General features: G+C 45.1%; 1 protein-coding gene across 10 annotated transcripts in view; it reads right to left on the minus strand.

Annotated features, from left to right (window-relative positions):
- MOCOS (molybdenum cofactor sulfurase) overlaps positions 1-16,989 on the minus strand; it is a 366,395-nt gene that overhangs the window by 64,799 nt on the left and 284,607 nt on the right. For all 10 annotated transcript variants that reach the window (XM_085872802.1, XM_085872807.1, XM_085872811.1 and 7 more), the window contains one exon: positions 5,453-5,552. In XM_085872802.1, coding sequence (XP_085728928.1) covers positions 5,453-5,552 — 100 coding nt within the window. The remainder of the gene's footprint in view (positions 1-5,452; positions 5,553-16,989) is intronic.

The raw sequence follows: 16,989 nt of genomic DNA on the forward strand, positions 1-16,989 counted from the left end.
ATATATATATATATATATATATATATATATATATATATATATATATATATATCTGGAGAGAGAGATCTGTCAGTATTGAAAGACATACTCCAAGTGCGTGACCAGGTTGTGATTCTTTCAATGTCTGAAGAGAGGAAAGAGGTGACTGCTTGCCTCTCTGAAAGATGAGGGATGTAACGGCAGAGGGTGGTGTCATCAGCAAATCGACAGAGGATTTTCCAGTCAGCGAGATCGTTGATGAAGATTAAGAAGATGAAGATTCCAGAGACCAGACTCGGTGATGTAATGGTTAGAGCATCTGCTCTGAGTCTGGGAGGTCTGCGGTTCAAACCCCAGCTGAGTCATACCAAAGGCTTTAAAAATGGTACAGGCTGCTTCCTTGTTTGACTTTTAGATTAAAAAAGGAAAGAACATGGGCAATCCCCAGCAGTTGGCATCCATGGGGAGGAGGAAATTCCTCCTGAGGAAATGCCCTGCCCAGTGTGGTGAGAAAACCAGCACCATTGTTATGACGTCACTGGTTACCATAGTGTCCAAGGAAGTGATGGCAATGCCATGAAGCTCAGTGGCTGTGTTAAGTGTTTGCCTCATCAGTGTGTGTGTGTGTGTGTGTGTGTGCGTGCGTGCGTGTGTGCGTGTGTGCGTGCGTGCGTGTGTGCGTGCGTGCGTGCGTGCGTGCGTGCATGCGTGCGTGCGTGCGTGTGTGTGTGTGTGTGTGTGTGTGTGTGTGTGTGTGTGTGTGTGTGTATGAATGGCAGCTCCAAGCTTTTATGTATATTAAAAAAAATGGACTGGGCCCAGAATACTGCCTTGGGACATTACAGCCTAAACAGGGAAAGGAGATTAAAGGATTCCATTGAGAGCCACATATTGGCTGGAGGAGGAGGAGAGGACATTAGTAAGCCATTGAATGTAAGGCTTATGCAATAAGTTGGCCTTGGATACCATTGGCAAAGAGTTTGGAAAGCAAGGCAGGATGACAGACTATCGAAAATTTGAAATATGTCTGGAGTGATGGTCCTGATCCCATGTCTGACATTGAGAGTCTCCAAGCCCTCCATCCATTGTTCGGAGAGTCGAAGCAGCATGTCCCATGTATTGCGACTTGGTCTGAATCTGCATTGATGATCTGAGATGAGGTCGTTGCAGATAAGTAAGGATTTAAAGTCAACTGTGATGATGGATTCCATGACCTTTCTGATGATTGGAAGGAAACTTAGATGTCTGTAGTTAAGGGGATTGGTTTTTGTACCTTTGTTATGGAATACAGTGATTTTGGCTGATTTCAAAGCAGATGGAAGATTATCTTGAGCACATTAGAGGGTGAACAGAGCAGAAAGAAGATGTGCAAGAGCAGCAGAGCAGATTTTAAGGACACATGAGCTGATGCCATCAATTCCAGTTGCAGAATCCGAGTCGAGGGTTGAAAGAACCTTCTCTACCTTCTGAGGTGTAAAATACAGTTGGTCCAGGAGCATTTGAGTGTGACTGAGTAGGGGAGGTACAGAGAGCACAGGGTTGGGGACACAAGATTTGGAAGCAAACACAGAATTGAGGCATTCGGCCTTACCACGAATGGAGTCAGCTGTGGTGCCATTTGAAGAGAGAGAAGTGATGGAGGGGGAGCATACACGAGAGATTGACTTGACAAGGAGCTACCAGGTTTTCGAGTTGGAAGACAAGTTTGAAAGTTCAATCTTGAGATTGGAGAGATGCTCTTTTCTGGCTCTCCTGAGAGTGGACACACACTTGTTGTGGGCTTTGTGGAATGATCTGAGATTGTCTTCAGTTGGGTTTGCTTTACAGGAAGAGAAGGCAAGTTATTTCAAAGCAACTGCCTCACCACAGGATTCACAGTACCATGGGCAGAGAATGTTCAATCTGTGGCTTGCTATGGTGACAAACTTTACTATATAGTCAGTGCAGGAGAGATTGTGGCTAACGTTGAGGTCTCGAGGTTTAAGAGACTGATTCCTATTTTGTTTCAAGTTGTCCTTGTACCTTCTTTTTTTTTTTTTTTTTTTTTTTTTTTTTTTTTGTATACCTTGGTCGAGGCTCGTATGAGAGCTAACACACAACTCACAGCAAGGAGGCATGAGACAAGAGGGGCGGGAGTGGAAGGGACAAAACATTGGGGAACAGACACAGGTGAACTGTGGAAGGGAGAGGGATGGGGATGGGACGGGGAACATGGCGAGGGGAAGATGGACATTAAAGGGACTTTCAGGAAGGAAAGCAGGAGAATTGAAGGAAGTGGGCTTGGGTGGATTATCGGGGGTAGAAAAGATCGAGGATTTGGATGGGGGAAGATAAGAGGTGGTGGTGAACAGCTGTTTTGAAAGCCTGAAGGGAAGAATGGGAAAGAATAGAGTGAGGAAGTTTATTCCAAAGGCGGGAAAAAGAGGAATGAAAGAGTGAAGATGAGCAGTGATTCGTGATTTTGGTAGTTTTACCAGAAGGGGGTTGTTGGCGGACCTTGAGCGCCCTGTGGAAATGTGGTTGGGACAAATCGCAGAGAGAGCAGGGGGGCAAGGCTGGAGAGGAGTCGGTAGAAGACAGAAAGACCACCGACCAACCTGCGGTGATTGAGTGAGAGGCCCAAAGACTCAGCTTCATTGCGGGAGATGCCAATGATCTTAAAAGCCCTGGTTTCGACAGCGTGAAGTCGAGAAAGGTGGGAGGCAGGAGCACCAGCCCAGAGGGGAGAGCAGTACTCCATCAGGCTACGGACAAAAGCTTTGTAAGTGGTCAGGAGCTCAAGAGGGCCGAGGAAGGACTTTGCACGACGGAGGATTCCCAGTCGGCGACTGGCTTTTGAGGCAAGGTTGGAAATGTGACTTTCCCAGGAAAGGTCATGGCAGATAGTGAGACCCAGAAGCTTGAAAGAAAAGACTTCTTCCAGAGGATTGTTGAGAAAGTGGATGGGGGGGTTTTGTAAACGGTCCTTTCGAAGAGACATAGTGAGAGTGTGAGATTTGTCTGGATTGAAAGACATGTTCCACGTGTTGGACCAGTTTGTGATTTTATCCAGATCTGCAGTGAGCGAAGAAGCTGCTGCTTGCCGGTCTGAGGGATGACAGATGGTACGGCAGAGGGTTGAGTCATCGGCAAAGAGAAATAGAGGATTTTCCAGAGAGTCCGAGAGATCATTGATGAAAACCAGAAAAAGAACAGGGCCCAGAACGCTACCTTGAGGAACTCCAGCCTGCACAGGAAGAGGGGATGAAAGAACTCCATTTAGGGCCACACGTTGACTGCGACAGGAGAGGAAGTCTGCGAGCCATGAGTGGAGATGGCCTTGAATACCATGGGAATTTGTATTGTTTTTGTATTGTATTGTATCTCTCCCTTGTATTGTTTTTTTTTGGGGGGGGAGGGGGTAGGGGGTGTTGGGAGTGAGGATTACAATTATGTTATTCATATTAAAATTAACATTTACCTGTCAGACGAATTAATATTTAAATTCTGAATCAATTTATTTAATTTTAGTAAATTAAGCGATTATGTTGAATGTACCTGTTGTTTTTTTATGAAGGTGTGATTGTGGAAGGCGTGAGATGTCGACAGCAGTGGGATGTCAGTGGTGTGGGGAGACAAATGTATTTTTCTTTTATACAAAGGTGTGATTGTGGAAGGTGTGAGATGCCAACACCACTGGAATGCCAGTGCTTTTTGGAAAGACAAAATATGCAACAAGATGGAGGAAATCAGCATCGACTGCATAACATCCCACGAGGGGTTTGTGGTCAACTATCTCAACAGCTATCATTTGTTGCTCAACCTTTATAAATAAGTACAGCATAAGAATGCCATCAACAAGGAGGAGCCCATGCACAATTAAGACTTTTTTGCATTCAAAACCATAAATTTAACCTGATATTTAACCTTTAACCTTTATATAAACCTATTTATTCATAAAATCCTTGCAAAACGTTTTTTGAACTTGCAGAATAACAATATGTTAAGAGGGAACAGCAATGAAGTGGCACAACAATAAGCAGTATTTCAGGAAAACATTTATTCTGTTGAAGAATGTACAGCTTTTTTAATGTTCTTTTGAATTTAGAAATGTAGGTGCATGTGCAATTTAAACAACAGAGGGCAGCAAGTTCACATATTGACTCAGGATCAGGGAGGAACAGTGAGACAAAAACATCACACACAAATGTCAGAAAGGAAAGATGCGGTCGGGTGGGAAGGTCAACGAGAGTAAAAGAGAACCGGGATATGGGTATGGGAAAAAGCATGAGGTGATAATGGGCAGCACTCTTGAAGGACTGGTATGAGGGGCACACGACAACAGACACATGAAATCGGTCCCACAGGTGAGAGAATAGAGAGATGAAGGAATGGCTAAGATTTGGGAAGGGTAATTAGGTGTGGGATTCTGGAATAACATGCATGACCCAGGAGGAACTTTTATGACGGTGCAAAGCACATATAAATGCTTACATGCGGCCAACCGATGAGGAACTATTGGTCATTAAAGCACAATATAAACACACCGTATATTTCCTTCCTCTCCTCTCTCCTTATCCTAACCATTGATTCATCTTCTTTGTTATTGCATTCGCTTTGTATACACCATCACCTCTCTCTTCCCTGAGTTATCATTTTGTCGATAAAAAAGGGACAAAGTTAACTATCTGAAGCCATCAGAGGCTATTACAGTGTGTCGTAATGTTCCTTCTTACACTGAGTGTAAAGCTTATCCAAGAACTGAAATAAAATAAAATGACGGAAAGCAGGACAAAAGGCATGGATGTATAAATAATGAGCATGATATAAGTTAAATAAAAGACGAGGAAAACTAACTTGAAGCTGAATTTGTACAAATGTTATTCTTTAATAGTTCTCAGTTGCCTCAATCTATAGAAATAATACGACAGTGTCTGTCCCTTCGACCGTGACAATGTTTGTCATGATTTTGTGTCTGGTCTTCACCACTTTGCACATCACCACCAAACTTCACAAACATAACTAAGAATGTCTTACAATTCTGCTGACACAATCTAAATTTACTTTCAACTATTATTCTGTTTGGAAGAGCAGAAAGTAGACTTTTGCGAAATCATTCATTATGCTGGTTAACATCAAGGCATTCCGGTAGGCAGAGCTTCAAGCACAACTGGACAGTTGTTATTGTTCTATGGTCCTCCCTATCAAATGCCCTTTCACATCACCCATCCTTGATAGATATATCCAGTAGTAGAACATATTCTTCCTGTTCAATAAATTCGTCCAAAATCAAGATAGCTGCTTGAAGAGGATTCACATGCTGTTATATGTAAGCAGTATATCTTTAAAGTTAAGCTTTACTCGACTATTTATTTGGACTTCTCAAAAGGAATAAAGATAACCTTACTATTTATGATATTAAAATTTCAATAACGAGGGCATATCTATGTCAGCATTTTTGAAGAAGCAATCATGATTTTAGCTTTTTCCTCACCTTGTGTGAATCTGCTGTAGGAGAGCAATCACACTGGCCCGATTCAGTAGTAAATACTGAGCTTCGTTGGCCAGAGAGAGATTCTTCATCCCCCCAGAATCTGATGAGCAAAAAGAAAGGAACAAGGAAACAATATGTATATATATATATATATATATATATATATATATATATATATATATATATATATATATATATATATATATATATATATATATATATATATATATATACATACATATACAGTGCGTATAGAAGGTCGACACCCTCCTTCAAATTTTACACCTTTTGTTGCCTTATAGTCTGAAATTAAATTGCAATAATCAGACTTTTTTCCACCTTTATTTCACATTGTCACCCACAACTTCCAAATGAAAAACAAATTCCACAAATTTCAGAAAATTAACGAAAAATACAAAACTGGAATATCTTAGTTAGATGTGTCCAATCCAAAACAAAGCTCTTTCAACCTGATAAATGCAACAATGCATTATATGCCATGTGCTTATGCACACTGCTTCGGCTCTGGCCCGGGTGATTTCAGCAGGGCGTACTCCAGTCGATTTTATAGACTGAGGATTAAAAGGTCACAAGTAAAGGACAGTGGAGCCGCCGACCATGTTTTCCCCATTCTTTTAAGCTCATCAGGGCAACATAACACACAATTGTTTACTTGTGACCATTCAAACAAAGTCGGTTTAATATACTATGAAACCTCTAAGCATGATGGAGCAGTGAAGCAGAGCCAATGTGCTTGTATGGCAAACAGCCATTGTCACTCACAGATCGCGAAACTCTGGTTGTAATGATATGCAATCTGTGCCTCAGGCCTAAGTCACATTTGCCACGGCGGCCGGGGGGTCTACAAAATCTACAGCCACTAGCAATTATAGGGCGGCCACAGTATTTCCACGGTCACACAATGTAGCAGTCATATATGTTTTTATTTTCCGGGTAGCCGCACGGCGTATTTATAAATTGTGGAGACCGAAAATGTGGGGGTGCCGTACGGTCTTTGATTTGATGTCGCACGATGACCTTAGGGCATTCCTGCAGCGGCCATATAATTTTCAAGGCAGACGCAGGGTGCCCGCAAGGCGACCACAGGGGGGCCCTAAGGTGAACGTGCGGCCAGACCGACGGTAACGAGTGGGTTTTTTTTTTTTTAACCAGTTCTTTTGTTTCAGATTGTCGAATTGCTACGGCCAACGTAGAAATGAAAAAAGTTACAACTCCGCGCTATAATTCCACGGTGACCCCTACGGCCTGTAAAATATAGCCAAACGGCGTAGGGCCACCCTGAGGCCACCACAGAAACTCTGCGGCCGCCGCACGTTTCTGTCAATTCAGAAGGCGTACGGCTGCCGTATCCTCGCCGTAGAGCAAATGTCACTTAGGCCTCACTGCTCCATCACGCTCGTAGATGTAATAATAACAATAATGTATGTATCTACACCAATAAAAGGCAATGTGTGTATGTCCATGTGTGTGTCCTCCATAACTCCAAAACTGTAAAACCTAGCAACTTGAAACTTTGCATGCATATTAAGAAAACTCGAAGGAAGTGCAAGAGTGAAAATTGGGTGTTTGGGTTAATTAAAACACCCCTTTTGAAGATAATTGACGGCCTTATTTAATTATATCTTTCATCAGGAGATCCTCAGCCATCTCGCTGTCTGGGGTCTTAAGGTATTTCCTGGGTGACCTCGCTGGGGTCTGAAGCCACCATGTTTTTTTGACTGCTCAACCTTACCTTGCCTTGGAACAGGCCACAACTTGGAACAAGCTGTTGTATCAGCTCATTCAGCTTGTTTCCGCTTTCAGCTTGTTCAACTTGGAGCATCAGAGCTACGAATCACTGGGTACATTGCAATGCTTATAAACACCCGGAGACGTCAGCGTTAGTTGTTATATTTCATTTCCGCACATGCGTTCGCCACGAGTATCTCTTAAACTAAAAAGAATTACAAAATGCAAGCTCCACAATCGAACATAAAAGCAGTTCCGACTCCTAGAAAAAATGTTCATTTGTCCAATTCGTACATATGTGACATTTTGGCCATCTCTGGGAGGTGTATGTTGAACATCACGGTTCGGTTAATGCCAATTGCATGCCAAGGGAGCCGTTTCATATCAATTGTTTCATTGGAGTGCTTGCTTGAATACTTAAGCCACTTGGTGAGCGCTCTCAAAGTTGATTGGTTGTTCGTTTCAGGGAAAAAGTACACGTGCCTTCAATCTCACATCAATTTGATGAACGTTTCCACCTTTGTTGAGTCCCATGGAGCCGTGCGGTGTGTGCCTTGGGGGGTGTCTCATCCACTGAAAATGTGTAAGGATCGCTTTGTGCGACCTCCATTTGTAATCCACCTCTCACTTCGATATTGATACATATTAAGAAAACAATGAGGTCCATCTGACCAGGTGTTCACCATGTTTGTTCTGGCTGTGAAGGTATAAAGTATAGATCGACATTTTGTGTTCTGTGGCTTGGTACATTTTTGAATTGAATTTTGCGAATTACCCACTTTACATCCTCTTTCAAAGAACGCTGTTACAAGGAAAAATCTTTGTGTTTGTCGTTTTTATTTACTTGATGTGTGTGTACATTTGCACATATGTACATTTGCACATGTGTGTATGTCCATAAATTGTATGACTACAAATGGCATTGGACACCGCTGTGTGTGTGTTATTGGTTATTGATCGTAGGTTGATATCTCCATATACAGGCTTCCGAAAGTGGAATGGAGCCCTCCCCGGTCTGAAAGTATCCACCTCAAAATGAGGTGTGTGTGTGTGTGTGTGTGTGTGTGTGTGTGTGTGTGTGTGTGTGTGTGTGTGTGTGTGTGTGTGTGTGTGTGTGTGTGTGTGTGTGTGTGTTGTTGATTGGTATCAACATATATGGGTTTCAAAAAGTGAAATCGAGCCCTACCAGGAGTCAAAGTATGTGTGTGTGTGTGTGTGTGTGTGTGTGTGTGTGTGTGTGTGTGTGTGTGTGTGTGTGTGTGTGTGTGTGTGTGTGTGTGTGTGTGTGTGTGTGTGTGTGTGTGTGTGTGTGTGTGTGTGTTGTTGGTTGTTATCTCCATGTTGGGGTTTGAGGAAGTAAAATGAAGCCCCCACCCCCCCCAGGTATATATTGTTATGGATCTGGAAACCATTTGCATTCAACATACAGATGTCCCAAAAGTCAGTAATGTCGTTAAGTATGTGTGTAGTCAGTTCCCTTTCCTTTTGTCTCGTGGGAGAATCAAAGGCGTGCATTGCAATTTCTTTTTAGTTAGGTTATTAAATCTTTACATCCAACGAACCCTCCAACGAACAACCAACAACCATTCCATTCCCCATCACGATCCACTACCCACCCGCTGTCTACAAGCACTCTGACTTGCCAAGGCAGGATCTTGCAGCCGTTCCTTGTCGCTTCCACCATCGTTCCTTCCACAAACGTTGTAACTCTTGCACGACGGCCTGTGCAACATTGATACTGTTACTCGTCAAGTATGAACCCGAGTTTTAAACTGGCTGGAGTTTCCTGGCAGGGGCCGTTGCAGTGTTGATACTGTTACTCATCGAATGTCAGCCCGTGTAGAGGAGTGGCTTGGATGAAGTGAGTCGAGTCGGGTGGCGAAGTGATCGGTGTGTCTTCGAGTTGGGTTCTGGAGTCGGCTGAGAAGAGTTGCGGGAAGAGGCAAAGGAGCTCGGGTCCGAGGCGAGAAGGACGGCGGTCGGTGACGAGGTCGCGGTGTGGGATCGCACGTCGCGGGACCCAAGCCAGCCAGCCATTCTCCCTCCCCCAGGGCATCAACAATTTCCCCTTTCCCCCACGCTGAGATAGTGCAAAAAGTGGGCCCTGTTCCCACCCCACTCCAAACGTCATGCCAACGAAACCCACCAAGGAGCACGGAGTCGGGGCACAGCCACACCGCCACATCTGCGGCTCGTCCGCCAACGCGTCACGAGGACGCGGGTAGGACCCCCCGGGTCTCGCAGGCCTGGCCGCTCCTTCAGGTCACGTGCACAATTGGCCTACAGGCCTGTCTGCCACCTTGTCTATGAGGGTGGCTTCTTTCCTTTGCTTTTGAGTAAATGTGTGTTGGCGCCGTCTGTAAAGTAGAACTCTATAAGTGTTGCCGTGTGTGCGCGTAGTCGGTAGTAACTCTACGTCGTTGTTGCTTTTGTTTTGGTTGCTATATGTGCATTTTGACTGTTTGGCTGTATATGTGTGCTTTCCGTGTGCCGGGAAATAAATGTGCTTTGTGTGAACTGTTTTCCCGTTTCGCTTCATCTTTTCTTTATTGACCCTCTATCCTGCTTCACGTAAAGGGTTCGTAGTGGGCTTAATACGCCCAGTAATTAATCGAAACCGTCGAGGCTGACGATAACACTGCTCGGTTATCACTGTAACACGGAACGGACCGCTTAAGCGGTTCATGTCCAGAGTCGACCTGCGGCGAGGTACGATCGCCCGGTTTATCATCCGCGTGGGTACTTTGGTAGGTCGAGTTTGGCGAACAACCCCATCCTACGCGGGTGGCCGATTGGCACGATTGTGGTGAGGTCGAAAGGCCCACCCGTGACTGGCTCCGGGCGATAGTTCCCGGAGGGTCACGACTGAATTGTCCGTCCGGTGGGCGATGCGGTCGCGATTCGAGTGAGGCGGCCGTCCGCACGCCGGCGGGCGTGAATTCGCAACAATATATATATATATATATATATATATATATATATATATATATATATGTATATATATATATATATATATATATATATATATATATGTATATATATATATATATATATATATATATATATATATATATGTATATATATATATATATGTATATATATATATATATGTATATATATATATATATGTATATATATATATATATATATATATATATATATATATATATATATATATATATATATATATATATATATATATATATATATATATATATATATATATATATATATATATATATATATATATATATATATATATGTATATATATATATATATATATATATATATATGTTGTTGCGGCCACGGGTACCGAGACACCAGCTTGTCACTCAGTGGGATTAATCCCCGGTTGTCCTCGGTAAAGCCAGACCTGGGGCCACCGCTCACAATTAATGTTGTGGTATGGTGGGTTGTTTTAGAACCATGAATGCCACCCAGTCAACCACGAGTTCCAGTGTCCAGCCTGTCATTATTCCATTTAACTAGAGGTCACATGGTTACCTGAGTGGGGAGCACGCCCTCGGAAAAGCACCAATGTTTTCTCGATTAGATTTTAATTATGGCAGCCGAGCGTTTTAACCTTTGGTGCATGCCAACTATTTTTGTGCCGATTGCGTGCCGACTATATATATATGTATATATGTATTTATATATGAACATATATGTATTTATATATGTATATATATATATATGTATTTATATAAGTATATATAAATGTATTTATAGATGTATATCTATATGTATTTATATATTTATATATATATATATATATATATATATATATATATATATATATATATATATTTATATATATATATATATATATATATATATATATATATATATATATATATATATATTGTTACGAATTTGGAATTTGATTGCGAACAACATACAGGTTCCTTTAGTCAGCTATGTCGATAAGTGCTTGTTCCCTAGATAGCTCACCTTCCATTGTTTAAATGTTTAGAAATCGATTAGATGCGCTGCGGATCGATTTAATAGTCATGGAGCGAACAATGGAGACGTCCCTCCCCCTCTTCTGAGAAGAGGAAGAAGAGCCCTTCCGTCCCGTGATTCATGACATCAACAACTCCCTTCCACCCGTGGTTGAGCGGGGGATGGATCATGAGGGCATGAGTCACGCCGGGCGCGGGGGAGGGGGCGGAGAAGGATAAAGAGGAGATCCTTGTTCGTGTTGGGAGTTGAGGGGCGTCGTTCAGCAGACCTTCGGGTCCAGTTTGGCTTGGGTTAGGGTTGAGGCCTTCGGAAGCTTTTTCCTTCTGCAGAGGAGTTGTTCAGCAGAGCTTTGGGTCCCGCTTGGCTCGGTAGGCTTTTTGGAGAGCTGTTTTGTTTGGAAGAAAGTTGAACTGGTTGCTCGGTTCGAGCTGCGAATGATGGCTTCTTCTTCTTCTTGGTTCGTGGAGCTCTTTGTTCTCCGTTTGGTTCCCGACTTGGTGCGACTCATCGACCTCATCTTGGAGGTGGTTCCTCGGGGAAGCGACGCATCGACGGGAAGGATCGGCGCTCGTCTCATCAGCACGTGTTGAGAAGCGCGGGAGGATTCGCTGGAGCTCGGGAAGGATTGCAGCTCACGGCGATTGGGTACAGCTCGCTCTCGCTGGAGCCCGGGTCCGAACAACATGAAGACCACATGAGCTGGAGAGGTTCGAGATAGGTTCTGGGTTTCAGCTCACCTGTCCTCCGAGCTGGAGCTCGTTATTAAAGGCCTCTGTCACCAATTATTGGGTGTGTGTGTGCGTACGTGTGTCCGTGGGCCCGTCTAATAAGTAGGAAATTGTTAAGTGCTTTGTGTGCTGTAAATCTTTGCATTGCATTTCCTATAGTCAGAATAGTTCTGCTCTTACGTGCTTCCCTAGTTCCCCATTATTATTATTAATAAATACCCCAATTGTTGAATGTTTTCAGCTCGTCGCGTCGATTCTTTCATTAATTGAGCATTTAGTGTGTTGGTAGTTCGAAAGCCGTTGGTTTGCCGTAAAAGGGGGACATTTGGACCGACAGTTATCGGCGATTAAGCCGCTTGGAATCGCGCACGGGACAGGCTCGCCTCGGCGGTTTGTTCCGTACGAGTTCCGTCGAGGGTGGAATACCCCGGTAGTTGGATCATGTGGGTATTTAGGTACATTGAAGATTGGCAATCGATCCTACCCCACGTGATCTGCCCATTGGCGTATTTCGGTTCTTGTACAAGGACCCGTCGACTCGGACTTATCTGGGCGGCGATCTATATTCTGGGCGATCGGTCGGGCCGACTTGCGGCTCCGTTCAGAGCGGTTGGTTCGCGGCCGACCACCGGCACCGCAACTATATATATATATATATATATATATATATATATATATATATATATATATATATATATATATATATATATATATATATATATATATATATATATATATATATATATATATATAGTGGAAATAATGTACTCATGTCGTTGCATGCAGTTTTATGCTCTGCCTGGGACACAGGCATCATCCCAACTGACTGGAAGAGGGACCTTGTTGTCCCTCTCTGGAAAGGGAAGGGAGATCACCAGGACTGCAACAACGACTGAACGGTGAAGCTGCTCTCGGTGCTGGACAAGGTCTTTGCTCAGATAATTCTTGATAGGGTTAACCACCATCTGCTTGAGCACCAGCACCCAGAGCAGTCAGGCTTTACACCAAAGAGGTCAACGATTGACCATATCCTTGCTCTTTGGGTCCTCACCGAATGCAGACGAGGGTTTTGGCAGGGGTTGCTTGCTTGCAGCCTATGTTGATCTCTGCAAAGCATTCGATTCAGCGAATCGCTATTTCCCCTGGAGGATTCTTGGTCTTCACGTGGTGCCACCAAAACTGATGAATCTGTTGTCTGAGCTATGCTCTGGAACTGAGAGTGCTGTGGGATGTGGTGATACTGTTACGAATTTGGAAGCTTACTGCACTCAACATTCAGGTCCTTATAGAACAGTTATATCGGTAAGTGTGTTTCTAGCTCGGGCCCCCTATCTGAGTCTAACGGCAATTACACGTGTGCGCTGCGGAGTGTCGTTTACAACAAACCTCCTTCACTACACTTCACACACCGACGCAATTGCTCATGTGCGTTCGGCCACATGCGTGGGCGGAGATTTCCATCGCCTCAGACCGGGACTCCGCACAGGAAGGCAGGGGCGTGCCCCTGCTCCAAATACGCCACAGAAAGCGACTTTCCCACGGCACACTGGCTAATGGGGGTTGAGATGGCCACAGAAAGCAACTTTCTCATGGCAGGCCCGCCAATGGGGTTGAGATGGCCACAGAGAGCGATTTTCCCATGGCACGCCGGCCAATGGGGGTTGAGATGGCCACAGAGAGCGATTTTCCCATGGCACACCGGGCAATGGGGTTGAGATGGCCACAGAAAGCGATTTTCCCACGACTTTACACATGTAAGTGGACCCGGAGTGCCAAAATGCCATGTGCCATGTGCAATGCCAGGGAGGGCAACCCCCCACGTTTATAGGGAGCAGGTAGGCTCAGAGACAGTCTCAGGGCCCGGGGGTGCCGTAATTTGTGATTTGGCAGAGGGGGAATCCCTGCCATGTGAGCCACGCTGCCCAGCCATGAAATTATGCAAGGGCACGAGTGAAAATTTGAGGGCTCGGCCCAAATTTATAATGGACATCAACACAGGCGACGGTAATCATGGTTGTTAGAACCTATAGTTTAAAGTGACAGGCGTTTTGAAAAGCCCTGGGGTAGTTTAAAGTTAATAAATACGAGGATAGTTAGGAAATGTACCCCTTCGCACCATCCATCCCTTCGCTCTCTGTAGGCCGCTAGGCCCACCTTGCTAAGATGGCTGAATTATGTGGGAGGCCATTCTGAGGCTTTGTTGGGCCTCGAGACAGGATGCTAGTCTCTCCCTTAATCCCCTCCAAAAAAGGAACTTAGGGGTTGGGAGTCGATGGACAGGATAGGTTAGCCAGACAAAGACAGAAAGGGGGTTAGGGAGACAAAGTTATAAGAAAAAAATAAAATAAAATAAAAATGGGCTAAACTTTGTTGTTTTGTTGTTGCAAATTAAGGGAGTGGGTATGGACAGAGACAGGCAAAGGTGATAGGTTGGGGGGAGACCATAGATAAGGTCCGAGCCCATTGCCAGAGTGGCCGGCACCACCGCACTCCCTCCACAAACCTCACGGAACGAGGCCAGAGGCCGGCCAGCTTCATATGCCAGCCTGTGTTGTGCTACATCGCCTGGTCCGCATTGCCTCGCCTTGCCATGCCTTGTTTGCCTGCCTTTGTCATAACCCCATGCCTGCTACCCTGTTTGCATTGCCCCATGTCACCATCCATCCATGTGTGCCAGGACCATCTCTTCAGTGTGTTTTGCAAGGACTGCCCTGCAGGCAGCCCCATCATCCAATGTTCATTTGTTTTTGCATCCAGTCCATCTCCATCCATTCTCCTGAGCCAGAGACTGCATTGAGCAGCCTGGCCAACTCTTCTTGCATAAAGGCCACTTCAAATGGCCTGTTGGATGGCGCATGGCCTGCCGTGTTGGGGTGAGTTGCCTCCAGCAGCTGGGGTATGGAAGAAAAAAAAAATGGTTCACTGAAACAATCAAGGGGGACCTTTTGAGCAGGCCCCGAGGACGACTGACCTTCAGCTGCTGTGCAGTCAACCACACAAAACTGTTGACTTTGCTGTGCCTTTTTCCCCACAGATCACAGGTCCTTGGCCATGGTTAGTGTAAATAGTTAAGATTGTAAATAAGTTTAACCTACCTATTGTTCGTCTTAGCGCCGGCAATTTATTTAAGTTGTCCGAGTGAGTCTGATAGGTTATTTATTTTTGGGACAAGTATGAAAAAATGTCGCACTCAAGGATCCGTAGGTAAATCGTACTAGGGGAGAACTTACACATGCTGGTCACACGAAAATTCAACGACTCGGGACGACTCTGTAAAAAGGGGAGGGTGTAGTGTTACGAATTTGGAAGCTTACTGCACTCAACATTCAGGTCCTTATAGAACAGTTATATCAGTAAGTGTGTGTTTCTAGTTAGGGCTCCCGACCGTTTTTTCAACAAACCTCCTTCACTACACTTCACACACTGACGCCATTGCCCACGTGCGTTCAGCCATGTACGTGGGTGGAGATTTCCATCGCCTCAGATCGGGACTCCGCCCAGGAAGGCAGGGGCGTGCCCCTTGTCCAATCACGCCACAGAAAGCGACTTTCCCACGACACGCTGGCCAATGGGGGTTGATATGGCCACAGAAAGCGACTTTCCCACGGCACACCAGCCATTGGGGGTTGAGATCACCACAGAGAGCGATTTTCCCACAACGCCCCGTCCAATGAGGGTGGAGAGTGCCTCAGACGGCGATTTGTTCATCCCGGAGGAAAAAGAAATATAAAGAAATGCCAGACTGAGAGCTTTTGGGAACGATTCGGTGGTAAAAGGGTCATGGTCGTGGTCATCGTCATGGTGGTTATCATCATCATGTTGCGGATTTGAGTCCCGCCAAGCTGGATCATCGTCACCTCTGATCTTCTCCTTGGCCTTGGTCGATTGGTGCATGGCCGGTTGGACAGCGCGGTACCTGGTGCTTGGAGCGGCATCGTGTTGCGGGTTCGAGTCCCGCCGAGCTGGATCGTTGAAGACCACACGAGGTGGGCAGGTCCAAACACAGGCTCTGGTCTCCAGCTCACCTGTCCTCGAGCTGGAAGCCTTCAATAAAGACCATTGGGGTCCATTTCTTTGTGTGTGTGTGTGTGTGTGTGTGTGTGTGTGTGTGTGTGTGTGTGTGTGTGTGTGTGTGTGTGTGTGTGTGTGTGTCTGTGTGTGGGCCCGTCTTTAAGTAGCAACTGTATAAGTGCTTGTGTGTAAATTTGCATTCTTTATAATTGGATAACTCTTCTCTTCTGTGTTCCCCTTCCAGCTTATTGTAAATAAATATCCATTTTGTTAAATGTATCAGCTCTTTTCTGTGTTTCTATCATTGGTTTGCCGCGCTGTGAAAGGGAACTCGGAGGCTTCATTGTTGCCGTAATTGTGCATTTGGACTGACGGACCTCGGTAGCCATCCGCTTGGGTTACGCACGGTTCGAGCACGCTAACGGCTCGTTCCGCTCGAGGCCTGCCGAGGGTGTGAATTCCCCGGTAACTTTGCCACGTGGACACTTAGGTATATAGAAGTTGGCAATTAACCCTATTCCACGCGGACAAATTATTGGCGATTCACGGTTCTGTAAGGGACCCGTGCCTTTCGGAGTTCTCCGAGGAGCACGATCTAAATTTCGTGTGTTCGGTGGAGCCGACTTTACTGCTCCATCTGGCTGTCGTGCTCGTCGCCAAAACTCGGCACCACAGCAATACCATCTCCGACTTATTTTCAGTTGTTACTGGAGTTCGTCAGGTGTGTGTATTGGCCCCCACACTTTTCAGCGCTTTTATGGGCTGGATTCTGGGGAGGATGTTGGAGAGATCAAGCTGCAGTGCATCGTTTAGGAATGTCAAGATCTCTGACCTTGATTTCGCAGATGATGCAGTCATCTTTGCGGAGACTCTGGATGTACTTTTTGGGGGCCTCAAGGTGGTCAATGAGGAGTCAGAGCCACTGGGATTACAGGTTTCCTGGGTCAAAACTAAGATCCAGGCTTTCAATGATTCTCTCAGTGATCGAGCCTTGTGAGTGGAAGAGCCAAAGGGCAGACCATGTGCCTTGTGGCTGCATTTGATTGGTCAGCATCTCAAGGAGATGGGGATGGGCCAGGCATCTG

Source organism: Eptatretus burgeri, chromosome 3 (assembly GCF_056783735.1).
Source record: "Eptatretus burgeri isolate ZD-2024b chromosome 3, Ebu_testis_v1, whole genome shotgun sequence".
Classification (NCBI taxonomy): domain Eukaryota; kingdom Metazoa; phylum Chordata; class Myxini; order Myxiniformes; family Myxinidae; genus Eptatretus; species Eptatretus burgeri.